The sequence below is a fragment of the Labrus mixtus genome, chromosome 17, assembly GCF_963584025.1.
Source record: "Labrus mixtus chromosome 17, fLabMix1.1, whole genome shotgun sequence".
Lineage (NCBI taxonomy): Eukaryota > Metazoa > Chordata > Actinopteri > Labriformes > Labridae > Labrus > Labrus mixtus.
In genome coordinates, this window is record NC_083628.1 from 16,581,436 (window position 1) to 16,600,362 (window position 18,927).

At 39.9% G+C, this 18,927-nt stretch overlaps 1 protein-coding gene and 1 long non-coding RNA gene across 6 annotated transcripts in view; one reads left to right on the top strand and one right to left on the bottom strand.

The window, feature by feature from the left end:
• LOC132992583 (PALM2-AKAP2 fusion protein) overlaps nucleotides 1–18,927 on the bottom strand; it is an 84,702-nt gene that overhangs the window by 31,680 nt on the left and 34,095 nt on the right. For 4 of the 5 annotated variants that reach the window (XM_061062007.1, XM_061062006.1, XM_061062005.1 and 1 more), the window contains 5 exons: nucleotides 10,242–10,356; nucleotides 9,875–9,896; nucleotides 8,795–8,911; nucleotides 6,544–7,371; nucleotides 110–195 (listed from right to left, as the gene is read on the bottom strand). In XM_061062007.1, coding sequence (XP_060917990.1) covers nucleotides 110–195; nucleotides 6,544–7,371; nucleotides 8,795–8,911; nucleotides 9,875–9,896; nucleotides 10,242–10,356 — 1,168 coding nt within the window. The remainder of the gene's footprint in view (nucleotides 1–109; nucleotides 196–6,543; nucleotides 7,372–8,794; nucleotides 8,912–9,874; nucleotides 9,897–10,241; nucleotides 10,357–18,927) is intronic. The other variant, XM_061062009.1, reaches the window with a different exon arrangement.
• Nucleotides 15,166–18,020, top strand: LOC132992589 (uncharacterized). The gene is made up of 2 exons (XR_009676352.1): nucleotides 15,166–15,581; nucleotides 16,659–18,020. It is a non-coding gene; the product is annotated as an uncharacterized LOC132992589 (long non-coding RNA).

Below are 18,927 nucleotides of genomic sequence, written 5' to 3' on the forward strand. Positions count from 1 at the left end.
CGTGAGTACAATGTATGTAAAACATCTTGCCTAACCTCTTTACAGTTTTTGTATTAAGTAATTTCACCCTTAGATATAAATAAAAACACACAGCTACACTGTTACTTACCATGGCAGCATGGGGATGTCTGGTCAGAATGGGAGCTTGATATCCATTTGCTGTTGTCACAGTAACCCCTGGTGTTTGGCTGTAACCTACGAGAAATAAAATGTTACTTGTCGTAGTTGTCATCTCTGATTATCATCATTTTCTTTCCTATCATTTTGTTCCCATGTTCCTGTGTACACCCACTATCTATTTTAAAGCATTGTTACGATCAAGTAAATGTTTGCATCTCCAAAACCTTGCCTCTTTATGAAATGAAGAATAGAGGTCTTATTGTGTTATAATCTGGTTGTGTAAGACGTTTCATAAGCTCAAACAGGATTGAAAAGCTAATGCTGCAAATGAAAGCATAATAATCAATCAGTCTTCCACTGTGATGAGCTTATGAGTCAAACACGCATCTGACCAGTTTTAAGTTCATATTTATAGGTCGTAGGTTGTGATAGGTAATTATAGATTGTTGTGAGAATTCATTTTACTTCAACTACAGCTTTTTTAAGCCTTGCCTCCTTATACCTAAACTTACAGCATGAAGTAAAACCTAAATTATCATCATGAATCTGTCTAAATGTTGCTGTACTGTTGCCTTAATAAGTCTTCTTAAACTACTCCCAATTGATACAGTTCTACTACACTACTGCAACTTCTGCAACTGTTGAATGAAGTGAATACATTTACAGCATCACAGGGTATGTGTAGTATGTTGTCAGTGTTTCCATTTAGACCTACTCTATATCTCAGTTTAACACAATTTCAGAGCCAATGTTGTCATTTTGACTCCTTAACATGTACTTGACAGCTAAAGTTATTAGTTACAGATCATACAGATTTATTTAAGACAAACTGCATGTTAAGATACTGCATATGTTTCTGTTTGTGTGTGTATAAATATATATATTCAGCTAGCTACTAAACTGTGTAATTTATTAACCATCTACAATGAATACCTCAAAATTCATCCAGTGCTCAACGTCTGCTTAACAGTTCTGTTGTTTGTATTTGGAGGTCATAAGATCATTTTATTATTACATCATCACTGAACATTATCAGTATCTAGAGCAGTTCATATCATCACGATGTGACAAAGCATGCTTACAGTGATGCACGTTTTCTATCACTGACGTGTATTATAATTCTGTTACGTGAGTGTGTGGGTGTGTGTGTGTGTGTGTGTGTGTGTGTGTGTGTGTGTGTAATCCTTATCTGCAGACAGGGTCTCTGTTAAAGAAACCAGACTGTCATTGTCTAAAGATAAATTAATTTGTGTTTATTATCAGGAAAACACACCCATCCTCTGAGCGGGAAGGCCGTGTGTGCATCTCAAACGCTAACCCTGTTTTCAGGGTTGATTGTCATGACGCCTAATACAATCATTTATCACTTTGTATTTTGTCCTTGGGTGGATCATTTCTGTGCTGACGATCTCCCCACATTGTGTTTGTGCTTTACATGAGAACAATAATATTGTCCTTCATCAAATATAGATGCTTATTCAAGAACAGATGACATTGTTCTAAATTTAAAAAAAAAATGTCTTAATGCAACTCTGACTCAAGTGCTTCTATTCTGAACTGATTAACAGAACATGATATGTGATTTCAGAAAAATGTTTTTTGTCCTGTCCTAAACCATGACACTGCCTGCCTCCATGTTCAGGCAATGTGTTTTCTGAATAAGTGGGTTTCTCATTCATGCGTAAAGCGTTCTCAATGCGTTGTTTTTATTTCCTCCAGTAGTCTTTTTAGAGCGCCATGTTCATTGCTTTTCAGTCACTTGTGTCAGTAAGGTTAGACGAGTGAGCATGCAGTGTTAATGTCCTATTTCATGAAATCATGAAGTACCTACTATTGATACCAGGGTGGCGCACCAGGGCTCCTGCAGAACTAGGCCATGGGGGGTATATTGCTATTTACCTATATCCTTAGTGCTTAACTGCTTTTAACATACATCTACCTCCCAGTCCCTACCATTCCATACACTTCATCTATCTTCTTAATTACTTACAGTCATTCCCTTCCGACTAAATATTGTTCATTTGTCTGAACACCCATCCTTTATTTATGACTATTTTTTGTTTAGACAGACCTATTGACATATTACATTTGGGAATACAACTAAGTGTTAGGCTGTAACCGTATAATCTTGTAGCATCTTACAGTGAGTGTCATAGCAGTGCTTGGCTATCTTTTTGGTCATCAGGCCATATAATGACATTGAATTAAACTTATACTGATGAGAGAAGTAAATAATAATTTCATGCATTAATTTTATCCATTTATATGCACTTATTTGTCTGATTTACAATCTTTCATAGTATCATGTTCTATTGTAATCCAGTAAAAACAATGAAACAAAACCAAATTAATTAATGAATTAGAAGCCTGGCTTTACTTTTTTATTTACTCTGTATGGAACTTAAGTCTTGCTTGCATGTGTGTATACTGGTTTGATAATAGTTAAATAAAAGACTAATGAGTTTTTCTTCTCACTGTCATTTCTGTTTGTACTGCAAACACCTTCCTCTTTTCTTAGGGACTGATTACTTATCCTGACTGTATTTGTTTTTAACCCTGTGTGGTTTAGATCTGAGTTTATGACGGCTTTTAGCATATTGTAATAACCACTCCACTTTCATGCATTCACCTAATGATCTCTTGAACATAGAACATAGAGTCTTACGTGATTTTTGAAAATAGTGTGTATGCGTGTGTTTGGGTTGAGTGTAGTTGTTAGTGGCAGTGGGTATTATAACAGATAAGGGTGCAGTCAGGATAGCTTGTGATCTCTTTGTCAGTAGCCAATGAAAAAGTGAATGTTAGAGAAAGATGGAAAGAACAACAAGCAAAAGACAGCAGGAGGGCACTGGAGAAACTCAGCTTTATTGACCAAAGATAGAGAGAGGATACAGACATCAGAGAGAGAGAGAGAGAGAGAGAGAGAATCAGAAAGAGAGAGAGGGAGGAGGGGGGGAAGAGAGAGAAAGAGAGAGAGAATGTGACAGGGTGAGGTGTAGCCATACAAAGAGAGGGAGACAGAGAGAGAGAGAGAGAGACAGTCTGAAACAATAGAAAATGGCTCCTTTTTGTTTTAACAGTCCATACAACCGTGAGGGCAGGCAGACAAGAAAAAGAGGGACCCCTACAGAGTCAGAGGAGTACTGCAGGCGTGGCAGTGGGGCTGGTAAACTCAACAAGTCTTTTTTTCTTGTACTGCTCCTTGCATTTCATCAAAAACACACACAAACTGGATTAACTTGAAGTAAGCCTTACTCTTTTCCTCTTATATGTTTTTTTAAAATAGTAATTTGATTTTTTTGTTAGTACATATGGTAAGTGCATTTGCTCTGTTGCACATTATATGTGTGCATTACACTTTGGGGATCTAACCCTACATGTTTAAAATGACATTTCTTTGCATAGCCTCCACAATCTTTCAAACAAAACAGTCATGCAATGAATAATTGTATGCCGATCTGGGACACAGAACAGGACACCATGAGTAATTGTCCCCAGCCTTCACAAGCCTTGCAGTCTGTTTTGCTGCACACAGATTTAATGAGAGAAAATCTCAGTGACAAACTGTTTGGAAGACCCATCTTAGAGTGTTTTTCTCCCCAAAAGATCTCTTCTGATAAAATTGTACCCAGAAAAAAACATGCACGTGGTGAAAGGAATAGCCTGACTTTTAAAGCATCTTTTGTCAGTAAAATTTGTTATTTGGCAGATGGACTTTACAATTAAACATCCTCGACTTTAAATCTTCTAAATGAAAGTAAACAGATGGCTGCTTGCATCACTGTAAAAAAGCATTATTTGGAAATGGTCAGCACTTATTTTAATGGACAGTGATTCATAGTTTCAAGGCTACTATGCAAATTGAATGGTAAACAGTTTTAGGATCCTGCCTCTGACCAATATTCTAAGATGCCTTCAAGGCAAACCGTAACATGTATGTGAATGGAAGCAGCTGCCAAAAGTTCTCTAAAGGTGGTGGGAAGAGGGGAAAACGTTGTGAGGGGTTAATTGTAAGATTACACACAGCAAAGCAGTGAAGTTAGAGAATGAAAATATGTGAAGGTGGTGTTTGTGCACTCATACAGTCGTGATATGGAATCATAGAATATAACAGTACATTTTCTAGTACCCAGAATATTCAGAATTATTTCTAGATCTCTATATATGTGTTGAAAATAAAATCCTCACTAAATAGAATATAGAGTATATTTACATTCTTTATCTACACAGGACCTGGATGGGCCTGGTGGTGGTGACCAATCACACAGCAAGCTGTAACTGACTGGCAGCAGCGGTGGCCAATCACTTTTAAAGCATGGATGTTTTGAGGGCGGAGCTACTGTTCTGTTCTGTTCTGACAGGACAGTGTAGAGATGGGATTGTAGAGCTGCGCATGCAGAGCCATATGAGGAAAGAACTGATTTACCCCAAATGTGTTTTCTTTCCTTTTGTCTTTCATCTCTGTTAAAGTTAGTCATTTTTGGAAATATAAACTTGTGATGTGTCTAAAGCATACCAGGAATTGGATTTAGGGATACTTCATCCCCTAAAGGCTACAAAAACATCCTCCATCACATTATTTGGATATGCAGAGCCTGTCTTACCTCTTACCTAAACGTGAAAACATCTTTTCCACTGATGTTTAGGTGAATTGATTACTTACTTTAAAGACAAGTATTTCTCTCTATTGTAGAATAGCAAAGTGTAGCCACTAACTCTGCAGACACTTGTTGAGCAGCACCAACTCCTCTATCCCATGTAACCTAAAAGACCCTACATTTACAAATGAAGTCTTTTCAGAGCCTCCATTATCATGCAACAGAATGAGGACGATTACTGCCTTCAAGAGCTTTTCTGAAACTACCTACATATGATGTTATAATGACACCCAGGCCACATTATTTGTAGCACCCTTGTAAACGAGGGCCTGGTTTGTGACTACAGCGAGAGCTGGCAGTGTTTTTCAGTCTCTTTGTGCAGAGCATAATAGATCTCTCATGGTCTTCTGCAGCGATGAAGTGAATGTAAATGGACAAGAGGGTGAACATTATTTGCAAATTTCTCCTAACGCTCATCTGAGTGCAGCTGTGATAGTTTTAATTTAGAAATGTGGTAGTGCTTGGTAATTTTCACAACTTTGTGCCCATGCTGTTAGTGGTAACCCATGTTTGTTTTCATAGCTGGAAATACATGTTCCTTGGCTGCCGGAGTGTATTCATTAAGCTGCCGTAGGTTCCTGTGCTCTGTAACCTTAAGTAACACTGGAAAAAATGACTGTATAGATCATAATGGCAGACAAAAGGTTTGAAACTACATCTTATTGGCTGCCAAGTTCAAAAGTACCAGAATACGAGGAAGTGACCTCAGCAGTGGAATAGCTTGAGTTGAACAAGATAGAAAGATAATAGACAGAGAAAGTAAGAAAGAGAAGAGGAGAGAGAGAGAGAGAGAGTCCTGCTACTATTCCTAACAGTGTCAAAAACTTCAGGTTCCCATGGAAACTGGCATCCAAACAATTCAATGGCCTTTCAAGTTTGAAAACAAAAGAAAAGAATGCTCAGGTATCAACAGCAATCAAAATAAAAGTCTCTTAAAGATATCTAAATCTACTAACTACATTTTTTTTTTGTAAGGATCATTTGTTTTCGAAGAATGAAGAGGCACATAAAGTAACCAAGGCAACAAGTTCCGCCCTCGTCGTTTGGTCAGAGGGAGTTGTTCGAGTTCATATGTTGGGTATTGTGTTTGTTCACTGTGTGTCTGTGTGTGTTTGGGGGGAAAAAATGTCAAGCAAGGGGATTTTAAAAAAAGCAAGTGAGAAGCTATTGAAAAGAGAGATGAAAAAAAATTACTGAGACTGTCCATCGTTTTGAATGTTTTATAAACTGGCTTACTAAAGGAGAAGATCTGGTTGATTGTCCTTAAAGCAAGATGGACTGTTTGGTTAGACAGCATGGCAATGGACTTGATTGTCCGTATTGACTTACTGACTGCTGAGAGAAGTTTTATGTAAACTGGTCAATTTTTCCACCTACTACCAGCGATATGGCAGCAGGACAACCACTTTATTCCTGCATAATTTGAATTTTTGAAACACATCGTGTTGTCTGTGGAGACAGGCGGCTGGCAGAGACTCTATGTTGACAGAGGAGGTGACAAAAAGGCAGAGAAGTGGAGGTAATAACTCAGTTAAGTAAAAAGTCAAAGGTCAGACAAGAGTATGTATGCGTGCAAGTGTGTGCCAGCCATTCAGAGTCCAGAGGAGGAGGAGGAGGAGGAGGAGGAAGGCAGGGCTTCTGTTAGTAACCATCCAGAGACAGAGGAGGAGAGAGGGGTGTTGTGGGTAATAATAAAAGGATGGAAGAGGGAGAAGATTCAGTCACATGAGGATGCAGCACTGGCAGCGTTTCCTCTTGTCTGTACCTGTGGAAGGGGTGAGGCCAGGTGGGGGTGCTGTGTTGGGGTCAGCATTTGCAGGGGGCGAGGAGGCACTGTCAGGCTCACGGCCGTCTGATGACAGTTCCGTGCTTGCGGCCTCAGATGTGGCTGGCCGCCCTGACACGAGGTCGGCGGCAGTGCCGTCAATGATGGATAGGTCAGTGACTGTCTTCTCTCTCAGGGATTTCTCATCATCTTCATCTATCAAGACCACCTCGGCCTTTACGGCGCCGTCAAAACCAAGAAGCCGCCTGCTCTCGCTCATGTCGTCAACGTCCTGGTAACCGAGGAACACCATGGTGACTGGGTGCTCAGCTGTGGCTTGGGGAGGAGAGGTGAGCTCGGAGCCTGAGTTGGCTGAGGAGCCGGGCTGGGCCGTGATTGGGGCTGATGGGGGCATCATGCCGACCCGGGTCTCCCGTTGGAGGATCACCTGGGCTGGTGGGCTTGAAGGGATGGAGGGTGGCGCACAGGAAGGTGGAGACAGATCATCAATATCTAACGGGGAAACATAGGCCTGCGGTGCGGCCGGGGTCACGGTCACCTGGCCCCTGCCTCCGTCTCCACCGTGTGCGACAGGTCTAGCAGCTCGCTTGATCAGCTGGTCAACCTGCGCAGAGCTCCAACCGTTCTCCACTGTGGTGGTGGACACCCCCCCAGAGGACGTGACCTCGTAGACCACTTTCCTGCCATCATCGAAGACCTTCACCCCACGCGTCCCAGCGTCAAGCGGGTTCACACGATTGGCTGACAGGACGCGCTGCTCTCCAGTCTGCGGGTCATGCTCTACGTTGATCTCCATGGCAAACATTGCTGTTAGGAAGGGGGATGAAAGGGAGGAGAGACATGGAGGAGGGAGGGGGGAGGAGGGAGGAGATGAGTTGCAGAAGGGAGTGGGGTTTGAAGGAACAGTGACGGGGACGGACAAGTGAGAGGAAGGGCAGTGGGGGGTTTGGGAGGAAAAGTTGGAGGGAGTGAAGCGTGAGGATGGGGACACAGTGCTCTCTAAAATATAATAAATACATTCAAACAGCAACATATGTAATATATGAAATTAGTTAAACACCAACATTATTGTTTAAAGATGCTAACCACAGATACATGTGTATAAACAAAACAAAATAAAATACTTTCCCTTCACATGTGGCATGCTGCAGAAGTTCCTTTTTGGTAAACTTCAGTTAAACTACCATTTTACTGATTAATTACTTGAGAATATGAAATGTCTACCTCTCGTTAGGTACTATTAATGACAACCAATGAACAATGCTGTTGTTTTTTAAAGCCCAAAATGAGTTTTAATTTGGTAAATGTCAGAACATTTACAATCCTCAAAATAGGCCTCACTGGGTAATTCTTGACAAGGGACGATTTATGCCGTAATAATAATAATTACTGCTTAAGTCAAATATATTAAGAGTTAATTTTGCTAAGAAAAAATATTAAATAAAAGTATATTTTGATTGATTTTATTTCCGTTGTCCTTTATTAGAAATATTACTTGAAAACAATTTTTCCTCTGCACAATTAAAAAGCATGCTAGCAGGATAAGCAGCTTAACAGAAGCTATGAACAGAAATCCCTTTACTATGAAAACTATTGGTTTTGGCTGATGAAAGAGAAACTGCACTGCAAAGAGCAAAGCTATTGTCATATATCAAGAGTAAAGCTATTACTAATCTGAAACTCGAACCAAATCTAAAGCTCATAAAAAAAGCAAAGCCGGTCGTGCTGTATGTCAGCATGGTAACACTCCTACAGTCAAACTAAAGCCAAGCCTACAACTGAACAAAAAAAGTCCTAATACTTACATGTTTAAACTGAAATGAATGCTAATCCAAACATATATTAATACTTATTATTAATCTGACACATGCTTGTAAATCTAGTTTTATGTTCTTTTTTTTGTCTAGTGTTGCTGTCTTTTAAAAAGTCATAACTAACATAAAAAAAAGTCAATTCAAATATTTATCTGGAGCCTTTTGTCCATGTGCTTTAATTACTATCACCTAACAATGGAGACACACTGTTATGTGTAAAGTTTAATTTCCTTGTAAGAGTTGACATTTGTGAAACATGTGCGTATCTTAACCTCCACCCTTTCTGTGCGCGTGAGTTTGTCCTGCATTTAATCCAACTTGGCTGCTGCCCAAAACCATCCTTTCCTCCCTTCCTCCCTCCTCCCTCCCTCTCTCTTCTCTGCCCTCCCTCACCCTCCTCTCCTCCTGTGTCTTACCAGGTCTTGGTATGGCGTGCTCTCCAGAGGCAAGTTGGCCGGCCGGAGGCTGCGTTACCAGGATGAAGTGGTCTGGATTGGGATCCGAGAGAGCGGTGGACATGCAGCCGGTGGCATCTAGTGAGCAGGAGGACAGGAAGGGAAGTGACACATGGTCAGAGGGACGTAAGAGGCCGGCAGGGAGACACACACACATACACACTCTAACACCAGGCTCATGCCGATACACACATACACACTGGTTACACACACAGACACACTTCGGTGGTGTGTAACCACACCCTGACACAAAAACACACACATAGAGCCCAGCCCCCAAACACAGACGCTAACCACACCCCTGAGTGACCTGCTGCCTCTGGTCCTCACACAAACACTCTCTCACACGCACCTTCATATACACACACAGCATCTAACTTGCCTCATCCCTCTGTTTCTGTGTCCACGGCAACTCTAGCACCCCTGAGGTTCAGTGCTTATGCAGCAGAAGCGTGTGTGTTTGTGTGTGTGCTCGATGGCAGGAACAAAGCTTTGGGGGCTTATGGGGCTTGCTGGTGAATAGGGGGGATAAAGCCAGCGACTGCATGCTGCAGAGTCATGGCCTTGTGTGTGTGTGGACCTCAATAGTCTTGCTAAGCCGGGTTCTGTGTGCATTTGTGTCTGTCTGAGTTTTAGTAGATGTGTGTGTTTGCGTGCGAGTGTATAAATGTCTATGTGCGTGACTCTCTGTGTGGGTGAAGGGGGGTTTTGAGGTTCCGAAGCGAATGCTGGCCTGCATCTCTCCTGCCTCAGCGAGACTATTATCACACACACACACACCTGCATGCGCGCACACAAACATACACACACACACACACACACACACACACACACACACAGAAATAGAAGTGGCCCCACTGATACGAAACAATGATAACTCAGGAGAGGACATCATCCCAGAGAGATGTGTTTGTTTATTTTTGGTGTGTGTGTGTGTGTGTGTGTGTGTGTGTGTGTGTGTGTGTGTGTGTGTGTGTGTGTGTGTGTGTGTGCGTGTGCGTGCGTGTGTGTGTGTGTGTGTATTTGTGTCATTGCTCATACCTTTATCCTGGTTCATCAGACTCTGAAAAAGAGACAGAAGAAAGTCCACATGAGCCATAACAGTTTTAAAGTTTTCTGGAATAATCTAACCAAGACCTTCAATTCCTTAGAGAGAATGATGGCATACACTATTGTCATACACTGATGAGATAATATATCACAAGTAAGTTATTTTAAAATGAAAAAACATGCATGTCTCTCAATAACAGTGTAATCCCGAATTTATCCTCAGTGATCAGTTTATATTTACAACACAACTACACCACAATGGTTTAAGTGCAAGCATACTTAAGTCTTTCAATGCTAGCCATTTCTCAAAGCACCTACAACACTGGTTCAAGATTGTAAGCCGCTCTTGTTCTCTCACCTTCTGCAGATCTTCTATGGAGCGCTCCGTCTCTTTCAGACGTTGTCTGAGGACCTGCTCTTTGGCTGATATCTGGGACTCTTCACTCTCAAGTGCACCGATTTCAGACTCGAGCCTGCAATCACAGAAAAAAGGGAAATCATTTCCTGTCATGATGTTTAAAAAGTAGAAGAATCAAGGGATTTGTAGCCCTTTAAAAGAAACGACAAATCGCTCATGAACTCAGCCTGAAGTGTAACATAGGGATCAACTCATTTTGATGTATTTTGTTAGAGGGCAGGTTAAGATCGAGAATTTCTCACAATAAGATTTAACTGCAGGGGCGCTGGTGGCGCAGTGGTTAGTGCGTGCGCCCCATGTATGGAGGCTATGGCCCTCCAAGCGGGCGCCCCATGTTCGAGTCCCACCTGTGGCTCCTTTCCCGCATATCATTCCCCTCTCTATCCCTCATTTCAGACTCTGTCCACTGTCCTATCTTTCCTTTAAAGGCAAAAGTCTATAAACTGCTTACTATTTCCCGTATGTAAAAAGCATAGGTACTCAATCAAACATTTGTGCATGCTTGCTGTACATATTTTGTCTTTAGCATGTGGCCTCCAGAGAGACTGATGCATTTAAACTGTACCATGAAGTTTAACATCTGGTCACAATGTGCCTCACACCACCTGGCCCTGCGGTCATCAGATTTCAGTCAGTCCTCACTGTCTCCAGGGTACATTGATGTAAGTTTTATGATGTGTATGATTCTGATCTCGATTTAGTCCAGATGCTTCAAACACATGCACCGACCAGAAAGAGATGGGGGATGAGTAACTTGCAAAACAATTTGCCCCACATCCTGCATCAGTGTCCAGAATGATAGCCTCTGATTTATGCACAATGCTATTAGAAGTCACTTTTTCATATCGTAATCATGCAGATTGAACAAAGACCAAATATATCCGTATATCAACCACTCATTTTCAGTTTAAACAGTAAACCATATCATAAAAATAGTTTACTAATGCATTGGTTGTAAACGTGGGGTCCTGGCCCCCAGGGAAGGTGTGCCGAAGATCTCAGGGGTGACACGAGGCTTCGTGTGCTCTCAGGTTGTCAAAATTAGATGAGCACACATTGACTAAAATCATGATTAAATACTTACTGGATAGTTTGAACAAATGCATTTTGGTAAGAAAAGTGTGTTTAGACCTATTCTACTGGGACAATGAAAACTATTAAAACTGTTCTTTAATTGTGTCCTTGGGGGTCCCAGCTTTTCTTAGGTTGAGCTCCAAGGGAAAAAAATCAGGAACCACTGATCTAATGAAATTAAACATATTTAGCAAATTAAAAACGCAGACTCATAGAGGTATTTACAGAGGATAGATTTCTGCTACATTCATATATAAAATGTTGCACATTCTTCCTTTAAGTGTAAGTAATAACCTGTTCGAAGCTGAATGTTACGTAAGTCAGGTGAATTTTGCAACAAGTATGAGAAACAGAACAAGATCAAAGCCTTCCAAGGTTAACCATTCTCATTTTAAAAGTCTCTACTTTCTGCAGCATTTATGGCTCAAGGATAAGTTTATTGAACTGGGTCATTGGTTATGAGCCATCAAACTAAAGAAAAAAGAGGTTATGAATAGATGGAAAGCATGTATGTTCAAATGTATAAATGTGGCTTGGCAGTAGGAGGAAGTTTTAGCACCATGGTCTCAACAATTACTGTGTAAATTATATCCCAACATTTTCCCAAATAAGTTTCTTACTGGTGATAAAATGTTAGGGGGGTTTCTGTCCCTGCTAATAAGAGAAACTAATTAAATTCTTTGTTTGACACATTTTCCTCAGGATAATCTTGAATTTTTGGTACCATCCCCTACATTTAACCTTAAGAAGGCCTATGTTCACACACAGACACACCACATGTGCAGGCTCATATGGACGTTTAAGGTGTGGATGTAGCAACAATACAAGGAAGCGGTCTGGGAGGAGGACCAGCTTCCTCACTGACTGCCAGCACACACAATACTTTCAGAATGCACTCCTCTGGGAGCAAAGGAATGTGTGCGTCAGTTTGTGTGACTGCATGTGTGTATTATAACAGATATTAAGGATCATAACAATGCCCTAAGCAATCCGCCTTCCCACAGTATTCAAGAAATAATAGGGCTCTCTTATCATATCAGCATTAGTGACCATGAGAAAGCACTGGAACACACTGTAGTGTTCACTGTTTGACAGACTTTTTATATGAAGCAGCTCACAGAAACATAAGGTGGTTAGCCTGAATTGGCCACTTACACTGTGAATTGTGTTGTTTTCAAAGCATCAACATTACACATAGAGGATATCTATGGAATTGTTGGCACTTATAAAACCAATGATTGTGTTTTTGGTCTCTGCCAGAAAACCTGGTGCTTTGGCAATGATCACTAAGGTTTAACTAAACAAGCACACACAGTCTGCTCGCATCACATCTCACTTTGCCAATGTTTCTACTCAAGTTCATCTTCAGCGGAGCAGTGTTTGGATGTTATCCATCTACCTGAGTTTTGTCCTGAGCAGCAGAGAGGCATGTTTTCAAAGCTATGATAACTGTGGACCTCAAAGACCCCAAAAAGACAAAGCAACTGGATATACAATATGTATACAGTTGATTTTACCCTTTAATAAGGAAATATAACTGAGATAGGGATTACTTTTGTAAGAGAAACTTGATTGCAGTAGAGCGGTAAGCTTGCCCAATGCAGAAGCCGTGTTACTTTGGGTCAGGGCAACAGTGGAGTAGCTTTGCAGGGAGAGCTAAAGCTTTTGTTGGTTCCATCGGTCACATGAATCTGTTGTTTGTCACCGCTGAATGTAATCCTGAACGACATTGTACATGAACTCAAAACAGAGCAAAGCATAAGACCAGTTTCTTATCACAAAATTGACCTTGTGGAACAATGTCCTTAAGCCATTGTCCATATAAAAATAACTGGCACTGTTCAGAGTTGTTCAGTGATAAATGAAATTACACATTTCAGGGGAGATGTGTGTTATTTTTTTTTTGGGCTGTGGCTTGATTAAAAACAAATATAGTACCATGCACACAAGCTATTTTAACACCATTGTTCATTCTGAAGGAAAGACAGTGTCTTATCAGAGTCCGTTATACTGCTATATGTCAGACTTGATAGCAACTTAATTATTCATTTTGTTTTCACCTATAGTGAAGCTTTTCAAAATGCAATTAAAAGTGTTAAAAGCTGAGGCTGAGGCTCCTACGCTCCTTGGTTAGGATAAATTAGAACTGTTGTGCTGTCAGTTAAATTACATTCATTAAGGGATATGTACAGAAGATTTGTATTAGTATGTACTTGGCATGAAGTATATGGAGGTTTTATGCTTGGTGTAAGTGCTGTTATTTCCACCTATACTGCCTCTGACTGCCACCTTAAGGAGACGTCATCTTTATGTCACATGAGTATGGCGATTGTCCATCACAAATCTGAATCTAACAGATGTGTATAATTTGTACCAAACAACTACAACAAACTCACAAACCTCACAAATTGTCTTCAAGACGTAAAATCTTGGATGGCCACAAACTTCCTCCAGCTCAACAACGAAAAAACTGAAGTTATCTTGGTTGGTCCACAGCACTTGGCAGACTCAATTTCACCCCATCTCGGCCCATTGTCCCAGTCCGTTACATCTCAGGTAAAAAATCTTGGCATAATATTTGATTCAGTACTAAAATTTGACAAACAAATAAATCAGGTTGTAAAATTAAGCTTCATGCAGCTCCGATCCATCTCCAAATTAAGACCGATCCCATGTTATTCCGACCTGGAGAAAGTTATTCACGCATTCATATCCACTTGCATCGATTACTGTAATTCACTTTATTTTGGTATCACTCACTCATCTCTATCCCGCCTTCAACTCATACAAAATTCAGCAGCCAGAGTCCTAACACGGTCAAAAAGGAGAGATCATATCACCCCAGTTCTTGCCTCCTTACACTGGCTGCCAGTCAAGCTCAGGATTGATTTTAAAATACTTTTGACTGTGTTTAAGGCATTAAATGGACTTGCCCCCAGCCTACCTCTCAGAACTCCTATCCCCATATAAACCGGTGAGAGATCTTAGGTCATCTGCACAAAACTTTCTGTCACTGCCTCAATCGAGGACAAGGTGCAATGGGGATCGGGCTTTTTCTATTGCAGGACCAAAACTATGGAACTCTTTGCCCCCAGACATCCGTCTCTCTCCCACTATTGGTGTTTTTAAAACTCGCCTTAAAACATATTTTTACTCAATTGCTTTTAATGTTCAGTAACCTGTTTTTTTTTTTTTTTCTTTTTTTTTTTTTTTAATTGTTGTTATTCTTGTCTGTTACTTTTTAATGCTTTGTTTTTGCAATGTTCAGCACTTTGGATCAATCAATGTTGTGTTTAAAGTGCTATATAAATAAAGTTGATTTGATTTGATTTGATTTGATAATTTCACTGCTTCCCAATTTGTTAGCAACTGAAAAGAAAAGGGATATTTACATTTCAAAGGGTCAATAATACCCCAATAACTGCAGGAGAAAGATGAAGAGTGTCTGTATGTGCTTACATTGGCATGCAACCCTCCCTTTACATATTTATCCAAGCCTGATAGTAAAATGTCTAAAATGATTCTAGTCAGTAGAAAGACACTCACTGGACACATACTTTGGTAATCTGTAATGTTCAGACGGACGACACCTAACACCAAAATGTTTTCTAAGCACTCTAGAATCAAAAGTCTGGCTAAGAGGTGGAATAATATTATTTGACTTTCTCTGCCAAAAAGGATGAATCTTTTGCAGACATTTAAATGGCTTTAGAACAGATGTGTTACACTTAAATAATGTCCTTTATAGGTCTCAGATGTGTGCACTAATGTATGACATGATTGGGAAAAAAACTCATGGGAAGAAGAAGTGTGTTATAGTCATCACTCTCATCTCGTACAGAGTTTTAGACTTCATATCCTAAATAAACTGAGCCATAGAGACCCACAGATGCTGTTTTAATCATGTTACACACAATCTGCAGCACATTTGTTAGTTAGAGAGATAATCCCTTGGGTCTTGTTACACCCACACCTATGTCTTTTTTTCTTTGTAGCAGATGTCTGTACAACATCACCTCTCGTGTGGCTACTCTTCCCTGCTCCTCCCTACCTCATTTCCTTGTTTCCCTTTCAGACAGGAAATAGATTTTACTTTTGCTTCCTGTAAGCTGCGTGAGATCTTTCCAAAATGGGTTAGAAACTAGATTTGTGACCGGAGAAGGATGCAGGTTTCTTATCCCACTACATCACCTCTACCTAATTATCGTAAGTACCAAGACAAATGTTTATATGTGTGGACTGGGAGAACAACAAGGTGTCTGCAAAGATTTCCTTCAACCACTGTCAGTTGCTTTTAACACCATAATGTCTTGTCTAAATACTCTTTTTTAGTCACAAGCTTTTAAATTGGAAGAAAATGAACTCTAATATCACCATTCTACTCTTGTTCTGTGTCTGTGGCATAAAGCAAGTTTTCCACTACATAGAAATGATTGACTGCATGATAAATTATTGGAGAGGAAGAGCTGACAATAAATGAACATAAAAAAAAGGTTGGAAGGGAACTGTGTGAGAATGAAAGATAGAAAAGAAAGCAAATTGTTAAGAGCTATATTTTGAGTATTCAAATATGTTGCAAACTATGACCTGAATTCAATAGTTTGGCACCTCTTACAATGATGAAAGCATTAAGTGAGTGACTTCTTAAATGTTTTCCTTTATGGTCATCAGCTCAAATGAAGAGAATAGACAAACAACACTGGCAACAGTCGTATTTGTATCTGGCGCCCTCTAGTGATGGAAACAACTAATAAGACAAAACTGTGAGCAGAGAATAAAAAAGAAAATGATGGCCCTGCATCTGTTTCAGACCTTATTTAGGATAATATTGTTGTATTTTACTCTGTAATCTCAATTTTAAAAAATAGTCAGAGGAGATATTGTTTACTTTAGAGGTTTGTTACACTGCTTTCAATTTTGAGGCTATAAAAGTAATTATGGATGAAGTCTTCTGAATGAAATACATTTTTGGTTGTCCTATATATTACCAGATATTACTTTAAAGTTTGATATGAGTTTATATTTCCACATATAGTGGACACATATTGTACAAGAAACAAAGATATAATCACATGTCCTCAAGTATCATTTGTTCTCTATGCAAGAGTGGGTCATGTGTTTCTTGCATGTGTGTGTGTGTGTGTGTGTGTGTGTGTGTGTGTGTGTGTGTGTGTGTGTGTGTGTGAGCAATAGATGTGACCATGACCTGACACTGTCCCTCCCTCTTCTGTGCTTCTCTTTCTCTGTCTGGCAGCGCTTCTATCTCTGTGGCAATCCTGAAAGAGACCAGTGATGTCACTGTCCCGCCCTGTCAACCAACCACAGGCCAGTTGCCATGGATACTCCTGGGTGGGCAGCAACTGCTTTCCACATCATACAGAAGGAGGAAGAGCAGACATCTGGTTTTATGTGTGCTGGATGTGTATGCTTTTTTGTGCATGTGAGTGTGTGTCTATATGCAAACACACTGTGTGGGATATAAAGATGGACAAAACAAGAGATGAAGTGTAACCGCACTATGTGTTTCTGCAGGATACTGTGTGCTGTACGGGATATGTAGAAAAGTTGATTTCTAGGTACACTTCTTCTGAGTTTTTCTTTTTTTACAATTGCACCACAAGTTACTGCTTATTGTAGATCTGCTCAAGGTTTCTACCAGTTTATCAAAAGGAATATTTTCTTTCTACGGTTGCCAAATGATGCCAAGTGTTTGCTCATGGTGGATTAATGTTGGGTCTCTTAAACTTACAGTACGGTCTAGGCCTGCTCTATGTTGGGTCTCTGTAGTATACATTATAGATCTATATGATCCAGACCTACTCTTTTTTGTAAAGTGTCTTGATATAACATATAAGAACTGACGCGATACAAATATTGATGTATTAATTGATTGATTGACCACCAACGCTAAGCCACTCCCTTATTTGCCCAACTCTCAAACATAGTACATCAGTGAAGCTAATTACATATTTAATATACAAACAGATCAACTTTTTGCAAGAAAGCAAGAAGAATTAAAGTCAAAGTCCTTACCAAAATCACTTTTTTTTCCCCCAACACATTTGAGCTTACTTAAGGGCCTTTCAGATAGGATGCGGCGAGCTCAGCGCGCACCACGTCCTGAACGGCCCTTTAGACAGAACTTAATATTTTAAAGCAGCAGAAGTCAAAGCCACTGATAAAAGCTGCATCCTGTTTCTGTATTCTGTCACTCCTTCTTATGCACACTGACCCCTTATATCTGGAATAGACTCAGATGCTGTTACCTGCTTCCTCGTGTTTCTGACCTGACCTGAGGGTTAAACTGTACAGAGGCCAGAGAGGCAAGTTGGAGAAAACAAAAAAACAGATGTTCTTTTTTTTCCAAGTATGATCTCGCTTGCCGTAAGTTTTGTGCCTAAAGTGTTTGTTGTTGTAATACCTATTTTGCCCACCAGAGGCTTAAGAGTACAACAACAGATTTTTTTTTTAAACACGGCCAAAGTCATTCATGTTCTTCCAGGTCAGTTCTTAAATGTCTTTGCATGTTTTAACCTACCATATATTGTGTCTGAAAGTTATTTCACATTACTGTCATGTCAGGGACACTAAACAAGGGTTTCGCCTGTTTTCAAGGGTAAAAGAAATTGACTCAATTTACATTTTCTCACTAGCCTTTTAGGGCATTCATGGCGGTCAGATCCCAAACAGGATGTAAAGATTGCTCATGCAGTTTTTGTCCCCTCCTACTTTTTTCATGAATGATTAACTGTCCTTGACTTCAATTCACACGGAACATGAAAGATACATAATATATACATCACGTTCTATATTTGTTCCCTGTCATCATATGATCCATTGTTTACAGTTTACAGGGTTCAAAGGGCAAATTACAGGCTGTGTTTTAAAAGGCTAAACAGCACAAGCAGAATGAGTATAAATCTGTGTCAGAGCAATCCTTTAGAAGTAACTTTAACTTAAATGATAAAAAATACAGCCTGTTTCTATTAGTGAGGTTGTTTTCTATACCTCGAGGTACAGCAGTATTGTCATGGTTCACTGTTGTTATAATCTGCACTCGTTCTGTTTGTGCAGTCCATTCCTTATTCTAAAGGCATTCTGGGGATGTTAATAACACAATCAGCTGGTGTGAATAATATCATCCTGATGGTTGGTAGTAGTGTTTTCCATGAGCCCCAGCTCTGTAATTGAGCAGGACTGTTGCATTATAATCACAAGCCTTCATTCATTGAATATACTAAGAAGAAACTAAACTGTAGGGCTGGGCGATATGACCTCAAATCAATCACGATTAATTGAACATTAATGATAATTATAACGATAATTATAATATGCTCAAAATGTTTCTAATGAAAGAGTCCATATCTGATGAACTATTTTGTGGTTATTTATTGAATATTTCGAACTGAAATCAAAGCATCGCTTGAAATGAAATCAACACTTTTTGTTTTTTAAGCAGAAATTAACTTCTCTAAAACAGTAGAAAATAATCTTCTTGCTAATCTTTTTTTTCCGCAGTGTTTATATTTGACTTCTATTTGTTCGGTGTCGT